Source organism: Peromyscus californicus, unplaced genomic scaffold (assembly GCF_007827085.1).
Source record: "Peromyscus californicus insignis strain IS unplaced genomic scaffold, ASM782708v3 Scaffold_14__1_contigs__length_90479793_seg_2, whole genome shotgun sequence".
Taxonomy (NCBI): domain Eukaryota; kingdom Metazoa; phylum Chordata; class Mammalia; order Rodentia; family Cricetidae; genus Peromyscus; species Peromyscus californicus.
The window spans coordinates 23,420,416-23,434,663 of record NW_026294436.1 but is presented as its reverse complement, the minus strand read 5'-3'; the positions used below and the strand labels follow the sequence as shown (position 1 = coordinate 23,434,663).

General features: G+C 42.5%; 1 protein-coding gene across 2 annotated transcripts; it reads right to left on the bottom strand.

The window, feature by feature from the left end:
• Window positions 1–1,536: 1,536 nt before the first annotated feature.
• On the bottom strand, window positions 1,537–9,339 carry Znf281 (zinc finger protein 281). Of its 2 annotated transcripts, none has more exons than XM_052737083.1 (3): window positions 9,213–9,339; window positions 2,841–8,992; window positions 1,537–2,639 (listed from the first exon to the last, which is right to left on the bottom strand). In XM_052737083.1, the coding sequence occupies exon 2, from the start codon at window positions 8,976–8,978 to the stop codon at window positions 6,282–6,284; it is 2,697 nt and encodes an 898-aa protein (XP_052593043.1). In that variant the 5' UTR covers window positions 8,979–8,992; window positions 9,213–9,339; the 3' UTR covers window positions 1,537–2,639; window positions 2,841–6,281. The 2 variants fall into 2 exon arrangements, with proteins under 2 accessions (XP_052593043.1, XP_052593044.1); XM_052737084.1 differs by having other exon boundaries at window positions 2,841–8,996; window positions 9,213–9,337.
• Between the last annotated feature and the right edge of the window lie 4,909 nt (window positions 9,340–14,248).

Here is a 14,248-nt window from a genome sequence, read left to right as displayed (position 1 = left end):
GGAAAGAGGCAAGTTTTCGCATGACCAAACAAAAAAATGGTGATGCTGCTGATCTTGATTTTGCAATCTACTCCAAAATTTGAATCTGAAAATAACACTTTGAGACTTTAAACAATGCACTCATACCAAACTCACTAACACTTTAGATCTCTTCTTTTCTTTGCTTTTTATTTTTGAGACAGGGTCTCACTATGTAGCTCTGGCTGTCCTAGAACTATGTAAAGCAGTCCTATCCTCAAACTCAGAGATCCACCTGCCTCTTCTTCCCAAGTGCTGGGATTAAAGGCATGTGCTACCACACCTGGCTTTTTAGATCCCATTTTAAACTTCGGTTTTGCAATGTATTACACTTTTTCTTTTTTTAAAAGTAGAAACAGCCGAGGCTATAGGTCGTTGGTAGAACATTTACCTATTCAGTGCAAGACCCTGGTTCAATCTCCAATACCACAAAATAAACAGTGGAATAACACAAATGAACTAGTCACAACTTAAAGTTTAAAAATAGTTTTCAAGACAAAACTATAAAATAAAGCACTCCAAGTTTTTATAACCACTCAAAACCATTGTTATAATGTCTTATGGCTTTAAACAGTATACTTGTAAATTGCTTTTCTAATGGATAGGAAACGTGGATTAAGAGTTTTTCATCTTAATTCCTAAATTCTATGCATATTTATTTGGTCACACATAACCATATTTTTGACTAGCCTGGCAAAAATAAGTTACTTAAAATTCTTACCAACCAATGAAAGCTGTGTCATGAGTTACTAAAGAACAGATCTAGTATATAAACAGAAAGATTAGCCATCTTTTTCCTAGATCGGGAATGTAAACAGAAGTTCACCACAGCTGTCTGTGAAGAGTTATTTATTAATTGTTCCACAATAGTACTAAAGTTCATAACAAACCAAAGTACCACAATCAGTCTGAACTGGAAGAATGGCAAAATAAGAACAGAATGCCAAAGATTGCTCCTTCAAAACTTGTTCCTCTTGACTTATAAGCTATCCCTTATACTCAACCCCTACTCATTCTTCTCTATAAATACAGAGAAAATACAAATCTTCCTCTTGGGAGTGTAAGGTCTAAATCTTCAACTTTCCCCTTAGCTACTTATTTACACTTCCCAAGAATGACCCATTTCAAAATATAGCATGCTTTTCACATCTTATCTCGCACATTTTGGCCCAGCTAGTCACATGTGAGCTATGGTGAGTAGTCTGACTCCTGTTACATAAAACGGTATAGGCTGGTTGTGCTTGCTTGCACATCTGCCAGTCCATCTCCAGAATCTGCTTCTGTACAACTGAAGAGCTTCCAGAATTGGCCAATGATGATGTTGCTAACACTTTTGTTGATGGAAACACTGTCAAGCCTAATACCTGCAGGTGAGATGAGAAGGTGCGCAAAGAACTCCAGGTTCTACACACTTACTACTTGACTGGCCTATCACCCAACTTCAAGGCTTTCTATAACCCAAGTGTCTCCCACAGACGGTGAGGAAATAAGCTGCAGATGAAGAAATTTATCACTGGATACATTTCAGGCATTAATTTTTTATTTGTACAATAAAATTTCAGAATATAGGCATCTTCTAAGGAAGGAATTCTTAATAGGTGTCCATACATGAGATATATGCTTGTTGACTGACTTGTAAATTATCATGTGCAGATGTATTTCCACTAATGTGCACTCAGGGAGGCACTGGACTCTACCAAGTGCCCAGTCTGTGAACCCCAAACTGTTAGGTAATATTTCACTGCATAAGCTATAAAGTTAAGAACTTAGAACCCTTCCAGGCCAGCCTGGTCTACAGAGTTCCAGGGCTACACAGAGAAACACTGTCTCAAAAAACAAAACAAGAACAAAAATTTAGAACCTACATAAGTTAGTCACACTCAAATATATATTTAAGCAAAACAAAAAGCAAAGCAGAATTTTAAAAGTGTATGTCCTCATAAAGGTAATGCCCTCATTAAAACTAAGTAGTCTCAAATTCTTTATTTTTTTTAAATCAAGGGTAAGACAATAGAATCCCAAGGCGCTACCTTTAATGCTGTTCGTTTTAAGGAATAAATTAAGGACATAAAAAATAACATAATTCCCCTAAAAATCCACCAGGAACTCTAGCATCTCAGAGGATACAAGCAGATTAATCAACTGCCCAGATCCCTCTCTCCATGACTGTGGACACTACCTTCAGCAGCTGGGGACCCATCCTGGCACTGGCAGTCCTGCCCTGTGTCATGAGAACTACATCTTACTATTCTGTATCTACTGAGAACATGAGACCACTAAACTCAGAAAATGATAGCCTTTAGAACGTTTTACTCTAAAAATAGTTGGTAGTTGAAATTTTTTCCCCCTTCTCTCTTCAGGAAAGTTCAGTTCAACAAGAACCTATGAATTTAGAGGCTAAGGGTTATACACGAGGTTAGCTGCTCAAACTGTCACCCAGCCAGGCTGAAAGGTCACTAAACTCAATTATAAAATGCTGATTACCAGGGATGAAAACCGTATTAAAATGGACAAGAACTTCTGCCTAATTAGTGCAATACATGAAATCTGAGGTAGATGTTTGTATCATGTTTGCAATATTTAAAAAGTTAAGTACATTATTCTGTTCTCATAAAAATCACCTCACAAGGGCCGGGCGGTGGTGGCGCACGCCTTTAATCCCAGCACTCGGGAGGCAGAGCCAGGCGGATCTCTGTGAGTTCGAGGCCAGCCTGGTCTCCAAAGCGAGTTCCAGGAAAGGCGCAAAGCTACACAGAGAAACCCTGTCTCGAAAAACCAAAAAATAAAAAAAAAAAAAAAAAAAAAAAAAAAAAAAAAATCACCTCACAAACTACTGCTCAATAATTGCTGAAAGGCAGTTACCACTGTCTGTGTATTTCAACAGAAACCCACAGCATTGCCCTCTACCTCACACCTAATGCCTTCTTTTCGAGACAGGGCCTCATGTAGCCTAGGCTGACCTAAAACCTCCTACGTAGCCAGAGATGACCCTTAACTTATCTGCCTCCACCTCCCCAATACTGGCTCATTTGGTTTGAGATAAAACCAACCCAGGGGCCTTGTGCATGCTGGGCAAGAACTCTATTAACTGAATGATCTATATTCCCAGCCCACACATAGTCTAATGTCTTAAAAACAGGTTTTTAATTAAAACGATCAAATTTATATACATTCCATAAAAGGAAAAGAGAAGGCAGGTAAGTGGGTTTTGAAATTCTTATCTGTTTTGAGCTAATCTGGGGAAAAGAACCTGTGCAGGGAATCAGGTAACTGGAGTCATCTAAGACTGAGTGAGGTCTCTGCTTAGCACTCAACTCCAAGAGACAACCAAGTGTAGGAGTAACTATGGCAAAACAAGCTATCCTACCTTCTAATGGCACAGGCCCATGCTTACCTTTACTATCAACTCTGTACACACATGTACACACGGCCTCCAAGAGCATTCTACCTTTTGGTATTTTCACTCCTAGTCCATCAATATCCATACCACTAAACCTCAGAGAAGTTTTCTGATGTGCAACTTTTTCTTTTTGATAAGGTCCCATTGTGGCCCTGGCTGGCCTGAAACTCAGTTTGTAGACCAGTCTGGCCTTGAACTCAAGAGATTCACCTGCCTCTGCCTCCCTAGTGCTGGGACAAAGGGCATGGTCACCATGTTCAGCTTCTTTTATCATTTAAAGTTAGTATTTACTTCAAATACCTTTACTGCATCTTCTATATTACAATTTCACCTTTTCCTTCTAATATCTATGCTCTCAACTTCTTAACACGTTAACTGCAATTTAGTTCTTTTTTCTTACTAAAAATGCTCAAGACCGTTTTAATCCATCATTCTGTAATTTTATTATAACCCTTTGAGGCAAAAGGATATATAACACCTTGAGCCAAAATACTGTGATATGATTTTAAATAGAGCCTCAATAAATAATCTCCCTAGGATAATATTTAGGATGGTTAACCTTGTTTCAATATAGTATAATTTACATATTAGATTTCTATTCTTTATATTATTGTGCACCTCACACAAAATATTCAATGCATTTTCATATAAACCTAGAAAGACAAAGTACATTAAAAATACAATAAAAAACGCAAGCTCCTAAATTACAATTTATACCATTAATGTGAATATTTTATGAAATGTAATCCACAGAAAACTGAAAAATATGACTAAGTGATATCTCCTTTCTTCAATTTTTGTGATTAACAGGACTTTTATTGGTAGTAAACTAGAGCAAACAATCAGAATAATACATATGTAGTATTCAGTACACACAATAAAAGTTAAAGAAATTCAAAACCTGTATAAAACAAGAGAGAGAGAGAAAAATCATACAGCTTAAGAGATACAGGGGTAAAGGTCCTCTCCATCCTTTGATCACACTTGTCTCTGTACCCAACAGAACTTACTGCACTTAGTAAGACATACAGACATTTTAGTACTGAGTGTAGTAGAAGAATTAAACACACTTTCTAAGAATCTTTCAATGACAAGTTGGTACCCTTTAGCTAACTAAAGCTAAAGGAAGGCGGGAAAAGGGAATTAACTAGTATTTTGTAACCATTTTTTAATAATTTCTTATTTTCAAAACACTGCTTTTATAACAGAAGTGTTTTCCACTTGCACAATATTAATTACTTTATTATACATGGAAGCCTGTGGTAGGCTGATTACACAATAAGACTGCAAACAACCAGTGGTACTTTTCTGACGTCAGAAGAGTTCATAAGACTGAAACATCACCAAAAGTACATAAAAAACTCATCAGCATAAACATCAAAGTACATTAAAAAATATAATCAGGAAAAAAATACAATTGCTAAAAAGTGGTTTAGAGCGGAGCCACTGCCTATCAGTAGCTTCAAATGGCAATTAGCGTTCATAGCAAGTTCTGATGACAAGATCCCTGTACAATACTGACTAATACACCCCTTCGAAATGTACACTAAAGGCTGCAATTTCACCAAGAGTTCTGATGGCATTAGTAAATACACACTCTTATCGTTACACAAACTATGCTACCAGGTGGAATTACAACCCTTTAAATATCTATAGCTTGTACATGGACATCTGTATTGGGTTTGTTTAATTAAAAAAAAAAAAAAGGTGATGTCAGGGATGTTTACCCTAATGTTTAGTATTTAGATGCCATAAGACATACAAAATGCATAATCAATTATCTACTAGATGATAAATCACTCTAAAATTGAAACCATCACGACAGGGAGAAGGAACAAGAAAGAAGGCCTAGAACTGTAAGAGGAAGTTAAGAACAAGTACCAAAAAACCAGAAGTGAAGGTGGTAAGTAAGCACAAGTGAGAAAATGTTTTTAGGCCATGTATAATGAATAATGCATACCCCAAATTTCAATGTATTATGCAAATCCAACTTACTTTCTAATACTGAAACCAACCAACCACTTGGGTTTTAACACTGTACTAGACATTATTAACAGAATCACTTAATGGAATTACAGCCTTGTTACAGTTGGATAAAGAGGGTGCTTTTTATTTTTCCTCTTTCTTTTATTAAAGCTATCATTCCAGGCTTTGATCAAAGATCCAAGAATATTTGTTCTACCAAGCTGGAATGAATGTGGGTTTGGAAGTTTGGAGTATATTTAAAAGCTGCAACAAAATACAGGTAGGCAACAATCTCAGAATTTTGGATCAGCCCAGACAGAGATAGCATTTGAAATGTTTTCGATCCCTTACTTAAATGATGAAATGTATATTCTATCAGCCCAGAAAGAGCAATCTGAAATGTTTAAGATCCCTTAACTTAAACAATGAAATGTGTATCATACTATTTGTAAATTGGATATTCCATTACGGTGATAACGTACAGAATTCCCATGCGTTATTACACTTTCCTGAGAGTAAAGCAATTAGAATAACCTTAATCCTATCAACAAAGTTTTTTTTTCTTTTTTCTTTTCTTTTTTTTTCTGTAGTTTTTGTTTTTTTGTTTTTTTTGCATTTAAAACTTTTGGGCTATTCCCTGACAATCTATACAAGTAAATTTGATTGCTAAACATTGTCACTTTGAATGTCAAACTATTTTTAATCTATTGATTTTGATTAAAAATCATAATACAAACAGCTAAAATCACACTAACAAAATAAACTAAATATGAAAAGTTGCATTGAAAGGGCATTACATTATTCTTAATAGGATCGTGTAGAAACATTCCAATGGCAGTGTTCTCAAAATAAAACAAAATTACATTAGAAGACTCCCAGCCTGGTCACTCTTGAGACCTTACCTGTAACTCTGGCTGGTGGGTGTCTTTACTCTTGTACTACATGGCTCACTTACATCAGACATCATGTTTGTATACCCTGAGAAATCTGACACTGAAGTCCTTACTCTATGGTCCACTTCTCCATTAGAGTTAGAGATAAAGGTCATTGGCACCCTGCTGCCCGACTTAAACTGAGAACCAAATGCTTGTGCAAAGTTCTCAATCTGGTACGTTGTTCTAGGCTCTATGTCTTTCTGAGGATCGATCTGGCTAGCTAACTCCTGAGATGGAATCTGAAAGCTTGTTGAGGACTCTAAATTTTTCTGTTGTTCCTTCTGGCTAGTCAATTTCTGAGATGTGGACTGGAAGGCTGATGATGTCTCTAAGTTCTTCTGAGAATCTATCAGATCATCCAGCTCCTGGGAAGGTGTCAACTGCTGATGTGTAGCATCCAAAGCAGATAAATAAAGACCTGGTTGAGATCCAAACAACATCCCAAAAGGAGGCTTTGGCAATGAAGATGGCAACACTGAGGTAACAGATTGGCCAAACCCACACTCCAAAGGAGATGTAGTGTATATCTGTTTTTCTGGAAACAGTGTGTGGTTGTGGAGAGGTGAAGACAGACTGACAAACTGGAAACCGTGTCCAAGAGTGAAGCCTGCGTTAGTCGATTTTTCAAAAGCCTGCTGGAGGTATTTGGAGTATTCTTGTAACATGCTTGTTTTATCATTTGAAGGTGTTTGGGTGCCTGGGCTCAAATTTTCTTCTTGAACCAATTCTGAGTGTTCTGAGGTGTGTAAATCCACTCGTGGTTCTGTTAAATTGAAAGGGTCCTCCTTCTGCGTTTCTGATTTGCTGGAGTACTGATCCAAAATACTTTGTAAAACCTCGTCAGGAATTCCAGACTTGTCGTGACAAGACTTGATTTCAGCATTTAGAGCTGAGGAGTCAATAAGTGACAAGGGTGCCTCACTGTCCAGAACACTGACACCTGCAGACTGAATGACTGACTGTTGGGAGACCATGTGGCCTACGTTTATAGAAAAGGCACTGTTGCTGCTGGCAGTTGGTAAGTATCTTCTCTTCTTTGAAAACTGCATGGCATCGTCATAATTACTACTGATCTGACCTTGTTTGCCACTTGTACTTTGGAGGAGACCAATGGTCTCCACACTATTATTCGACACTATGCCAAGTGAGCCACCTGGTTTACCAGACAAGGATTTCTGTCCAACTACATCTGGTAATGGTGACACAAAATTAAGGTAGCTTTTGTCGGTGCTCTTTCTGCTGCCTTTCTTAAAGATCAATTTCGGCACCCTCTTCTGCAGTTCATCTATCCCAGTGCCAATTATGCCTCCACTGGTAGACACAGTAGGCATTTCTACCGAGTAACTCTGCATGTTTATATTGTTTGACATTTGTGATTCATTTGCTTTGCCAGTCTTGTGTTCCTTATTTTCAATAGCTATGCTTTTGGACTTCGATTTTCTCCTTGAAGAACTGGTATTTCCCTGAGACAACACAGCCAGATTACCCATACTATTATGGTTCGATGACCCAGGATCTGCACTAGCGGCTCCTTTTGCTATGGCTTCACCACACGTGCGCCTGTGCTTCAACAATCTGTCAGTCCTTGAAAAATACTGTTGGCAAGTGTCACACTTATATGGCTTTTCTCCACTATGTGTCCTCTTGTGTCTCTCCATATGGTACTTCTGAATAAACTTCATGCTGCACTGATCGCATCCAAAGGGTTTCTCTCTACTGTGAATTTTCTCGTGTCTCTGCAGTAGGTATTTCTGAATGAAACCCATACTACACTGGCTGCACTGGAAAGGTCTTTCTCCTGTGTGGATGAGGACATGTCTCCGCAGGTGATAGGAGCTCCTGAAAGCAGCACTACAGTGGTCACAGATATGAGGTTTCTGACTTGGGGAGAGGACGGCACCTTCTCCATCTCCAACCAAAGGTTTGGAAGATGCACTTGGCTTCCTCTTGGCTTTGATTCCCTGAGATTCTGGCTTTGGCCTCTTTGCCTTTTTGACGTTAGTGTCCTGCTTTGGCTCCTCGTTGCCATGGTCGTCAGTCCTGCTGCTGCTGCTGCTGCTCAATAATACATCGCGGTGGTGCTGGGCTGGTTGCTGCTGGACATGCTGGTGGAGAATACTGAGGTCTTGGATGACGCCGTGGCTCCCCCCTTCCCCGCCTCCTAGGCCTGGTGATCTCTCTTCGGCGGCCCCAGCGAACAGCCCCCCATAGTGGTGGTGGTGATGGTGGTGGGGCTGCTGCTCCTCGGGATCCGCAGGTTTCTCCTGTTTGATGCTCACCAAGGACTGCAAGAATCCCCAGGAGGTCCTCTGCGAAGGGAAGGCCGCGGCTGACGCCGCCGGCTCCTTCTTGAAAGTCATGTCCGGGGCTGGCGGAGGGGGGGGCTCTGCGGCCGGGGCTGCGGAGGTAGAGGAGGATAACACGCACTGCGGGGGAGGGGCGGCCGTCCCCGCCGGCCGGGTGAAGCTGGTGACCGGGGGGAGCCGGTGGTTGAACATAACCATACCCTGGGGAAAGGTGTGCTCCATCTCTGCTCTCCTGCCGCTGCCGCTGCCGCCGCCGCCGCCGGCGGAGCCGCCGCCGGAGCTGCCGCCGGAGCCGCTACCACCGCTACTGCCGGGACCGCCGCCGCCGCTGAGGAACCCGCTGCCGATTTTCATACCCCGGAGGAGGCCTGGCTGCGGAGAGGAGGGAGAGGAGGGAAGAGGGAGAACGGCGGTAGGGCCGGGCCCCGGGCCGGGACCACCGCAGCGTTGGGGACCCGCCGCGCCGCCGCCCAGCCCGCACCGCGCCCGGCGCCCGTCCGCAGCCCCGCCGCCTCCGGCCCGGCACGCTCGGCCCCGCGGCCTTCCTGGCCGCCCCCGCGCCCGGCCCGGCCCGCCGGCCACACTTACGGGTTCCGCCGCCGCCGCCGCCGCCGCCGTCGCCTCCAGTTAATAAAAATAACGCCGTCCTCTCCACAATGGAATTAAAAGCCTCCCCGCTTCTGCGCAGCCGCGGCGCGGTGTCTGCCGGGAACTCCTCGACCGGACCAGAGGGGAGCTCTAGGGGCTCAGTGCGCCTGCGCCGCAGTTTCCGCCTGGCCGGCCTGTCAATCAAGGGGGCGGTTGGGCGGAGCTGCTGGGGGCTGGGCAGGAGGGGCGGGGACTTAGAGCCCGACCGCCGAGGGGCTTCCGCAGCGAGGGGACGTGATTGGTGGCTGCGTCGAGGGGCAGAAAGTGGCTGAGGGTTTCTGGGGAAAAGACGCTCGGGAGGTGGAACCCGAGGGGCGGGAAGTCGGGGGACGCCGGGAGAGCGTGTTGCAGCGTGGCGTGGGAGCCGCGGAGAAAGGAAGGGGTTGGAGAAGGTGGAGAAACTGAGGACCGAACTTTGGCATTTTCTTCAGGTTAGGATTTGCAATCTAGGTATTGAATCAAAATCACACCTAGAAAAGGACTCCGTGAGCACTTGTGATTCTGTCTGAAAGCATTATACTCGTAATCGCCTTGATTACAGATACCTGTTACCCTTCCTTTCAGATGGGGACAGTAATAACGCGTCTTTACATTTACTGGAGGAGCCTTTGAGACCGCCACAGAGGTACCGTTGCAAAAACTTGTCTCACTGCCAACCTACCTGAAGGCTACTGCAGAGGGAAACCACGTGTAATCCCAGGTGCAGCCGTCCTGTAAAACACGCCCACACATACTTCATCATCAGATGGTATTTAAATGCCACATACCTTCTCAGTTGTCTGAGTTGGCTTGTCACGTTGCTTGCTCTCTAGCCTCATCTGTAAAATATTGGCCATCGTTATTTTCTATGATCTCTGCTAGGACACATAACCCACCCTCCCGCCCATTTCAGTATAGAAGGCCTAGAAACTCATGTAAAATTGCCCATTATTCAATTGGGGGAAAATCAGGTAAAATCTTGAAATTAAAGTTCTACCAACAAGCCGGGCAGTGGTGGCGCACATCTTTAATGTGCTGGGAGGCAGAGTCAGGCAGATTTCTGCCAGGCCAGCCTGGTCTACAAAGCGAGTTCCAGGACGGCCAGAGCAATTACACAGAAAAACCCTGTCTCAGGGAAAAGCAACAACAAAATTCTACCAACAAAACCAAGTAAGTATTTACTTAGTGCCTAATAATGTGTAAAAGGCGCTCACTTTCACAGTGAGCATGCAAAAATCCAAACCAGCAACTTTCCTAGGAGTATTTATACATCACTGACATTTTTAATAAAAGGACCTGGGCAGTAGTTGTTTACATGGTATGTTTTCTTAAAGAAATTGCAGCCCGTTTCCTCGTAGTGTTTCACTAAATGACTTCTTGTAATTAAAGAACTTCCCTGACAAATTTCACAATTAAAACCATAAAGATTATTCTTTACTTCCACAGGCCTCTCTGAGTCTGCCTGGAAAAGTTAAAAAAACTGTATTTTATGAGTAGTTTGATGTGGCATGGTACCTTTCTAACCCATGCAACTACTTTTAAGTATTTCTTGCAACTGTCAAGTATAGCTAAGTGTTAAACACTGAAAATTCAAAAACTTGAGACAGTAATAAAACACTAGTCAGTGCCAGTGAGAAATGAGGCTGTCCCTTTATTCGGGGTGTCAGTGTTTAATAGTAAGCTGGAATGCATATAAGCTAGTCCAAGCATGAAGGGCAGTAGGACACTCATATGAAAAGCCAACTTTGTCCCTCAGTTATCAAGATAAGAAACCTGTCATTTCTCTCATTCACTCTGTCAGCCTTGAGCTACTCCAAGCAGACTTACCTCTGTGTTGCACACCCCATATATCAAGAAGATGAAGAGACCCTGTAAAATAAAATGGAGGGGGAAAGCTGTTAACGCTAATCATTCCAGCAGTGGAAATACCTGAAATAAACTTTCCTGGGAACAGACAAAAGAAGACACACTTCATCAAGGTCGATTTATTTTCCCGTTTTTCACCATTAGAAGCTGTACCTTGAGCATTTATATGACAACACACCAGCACATCACTTACACTGGTTGTGCTCTTCAGTTCTTTAGTGATAGAAAATAAAAATAGCATCCAACTACATAAAATTGTAATTGGGGAAATCAATGTATCAGTTTCTGGAAGGCAGCTGGGGGATGAAAAAGATGAAAGTCGGGATATCATCAAAGTAATATTAGAAACAGCACTAGATGTTAATATTTCTAAGCACTGCTTTAGGCTGCAGCAACTTCAGTATATTTGTTAAAAATATTTGATGCTACAAAATTGGGAAATAATTGGAAGATTAGCCACTAGGGGTTAGGGACATAGTTCAGTGGTACTGTGATTACCTGCTGTGGGTAAGGCTATGGGCTTGAACCCCAGTACCAGGAAAAAAACAGCCAGCCTCCTTCGAACCCTCAAAAGTAAAGAGATAAATAGATGATAGGGGACTTCAGATGTAACTCAGCAGTTAACTGTTGCTCTTGCAGAGGATCCGGGTTCAGTTCCCAGGAGATCCTGCAGATATGCGCATGGTGCACAAGCATGAATGCAGGTGAAAATTCATACACATAAAGTAAATAAGTCTTCAAAAGAAGATAATCAATATGCATTGTCTGTTCGTTTCAAACAGAGTCTCACTATTTAGTCAAGGCTGGTCTTCAACGCCTATTCTTCCTGCGTCTGCCACCCAAGCACTGAAATCAGAGCCTTAAGTCACCACAACCGGAAGTATGAATACTTTTAAAAATGACACTTAATTTTTAAAAAGATTTCATTTATTTGAGACAAGATCTCTCTATGTAGACCAGGTTGACCTAGAACTCACAGAGATCCACCTACCTCTGCCTCTCAAGTGTCTCCCAGTACTCTTAACTGCTGAGCCATCTTTCCTGCTCCTGAAATTAAGACTTAAAAGGGCTGGAGGTGTTGCTCATGCTAGAGTGCTTACTTAGCATGTACAAGGCTCTGGGTTTGATTCTCTGGTCTGCCAAAAAGTGGGGGGAAGCTTTTGTTTGTAACTCAGTCAGTGGGTTTAAGATATCAGTTCCAGTTAAGATAAAAACCTTACATTATTAGATTTCATGCTACAATCTAATTATGTTCTATATGTGCTTACTAGCCTTTAGCTTAGAAATGTTTAATTAATTTAAAAATACAAATTAAGTAGGCCTGGTGGTGCAGGCCTGAAATCCCAGCTACCCTGGAGGTTGAGGCAGGAGAATCAAAAGTCCAGCTGGCTAATTTAAGGAAATCCTGCTTCAAAATCAAAAAATAAATACAGAAAGGACCGGGGATACAGGGTGGTGGTAGAGCCCTTTTGTAGCATGTGTGAAGAAGCCCTAGGTTTAATCCTCAGCACCAGTCAAAATAAGAAAAATTGTAAAATACAAATTAAACTTCACTTTTATAGACCAGACTGGCCTCGAACTCACAGAGTTCTCTGCCTTCTGAGTGCTGGGATTAAAGGCATGCTCCACCACTGCCTATTTAAAAGTCACTCTTGAACCTAAAACTCTTGGGCCAAGAGGTGTGTGTGGTGTACTCCTATAATCACGGCACTGGAGACACAGAGGAAGACAGATCTCTGTGAGTTCAAAGCTAGGCTACATAGTGAGTCCAAGGCCCGTCAGCACTTTACAGTGACGCTGTCTCAAAACCAACAAAAACAAAACCTAAACATAGCCGGGTGGTGGTGGCGGCGGCGGCGGCGGCGGCGGCGGCGGCGGCGGCGGCAGCGGCAGCGTTGGTGGTGCACGCCTTTAATCCCAGCACTCGGGAGGCAGAGGCAGGTAGATCTTTATGAGTTCAAGGCCAGCCTGGTCTACAGAGCGAGATCCAGGAAAGGCGCGAAGCTACACAGTGAAACTCTGTCTCGAAAAACAAAACAAACAAACAAACAAACAAAAATCCACCTAAACATCTTAATATATGGAAGTTAATAAAACTGATCTGCCAAGCCAGCAAGGTGGTTCAGCAGACAAAGACGCTAGCTAGCAATGCCTCTTCCACTGATAATTCCCTTTCCAATCTCGGATTTTTTTTTTTTACACTGTGTGTATGTGTGTGCCCCAGCAGCTTGTGGCAGCTGTGCCCAGTTTTCCGCTGGCTCCACAGGGATTTCATGAGTCAGACTCCGGTCGTCAGGCCTAAGACCAAGCATCCTTACCCACTGAGTCAGGTCACAAGGAGGCCCAGGTCACTCAAATTTTATTGATGAAGTAGGAATATTTTGCTTTGTGCAATAAATGAATTCCATGATCAAGTCAAACTTCCCGAATATTACATAATCCAAGTTATGACATCTATATTAGGAACCCAGCTGTTTACATAAAATCTAGAGTTTGAAAATCAGGTAACTCTTCTGTGACCATTCATATAATTTATATGTAATTTTGTAAGGTCAGTTTTCTCTAAAGGAAAGGTTAAGAGGAAAATCATGTTTTCCCTCATGTTCTGGTAAATGGGGCAGAATACGAAGGGTGACCCAGAGTTCCTCACTGGGCTTCTGTCTCTGTTACCTATTTTAAATCGTGATGTAGTTAATGCTCTCCTGTTTGAAAACAGGGTCTAGACTGGAAGTGGGTTTTGGACACAGGCAGTTTCAGTCTCCACGTTTCCTTTTTCTCTGTGTTTGCTCCTCCACCCGACAGACTTTGCACATGCCAGGCAAACCCCAGCTGTGGCTTCCACAGACCACGCAAAAGTCGGAACCTCAAGATACCCCAGGGGTTCTGCGACTCTCTTGAGGCATCTCCCACATGCTGCCACAGCCATGGAAAGTAATACATTAAAACAAGGACTCGTTTGTCTATAGGTCCGGCACAGGGTGGAATGTTCCCCATAGCATCTCCAGCTACTGGAGTTCTGATCACGTATTGCCAACTAACTCTGCAGATTTCATAAACCCTCGTGTTGCAAACACATCTCTTCTCCATGCATAGACTCAAACAGAGACATTTGGACATCAGCATCTGGAGTC

Coding starts and splice junctions, on each gene's coding strand:
- Znf281 (XM_052737083.1), bottom strand. CDS start 8,978: ATGAAAATCGGCAGCGGGTTCCTCAGCGGCGGCGGCGGTCCCGGCAGT.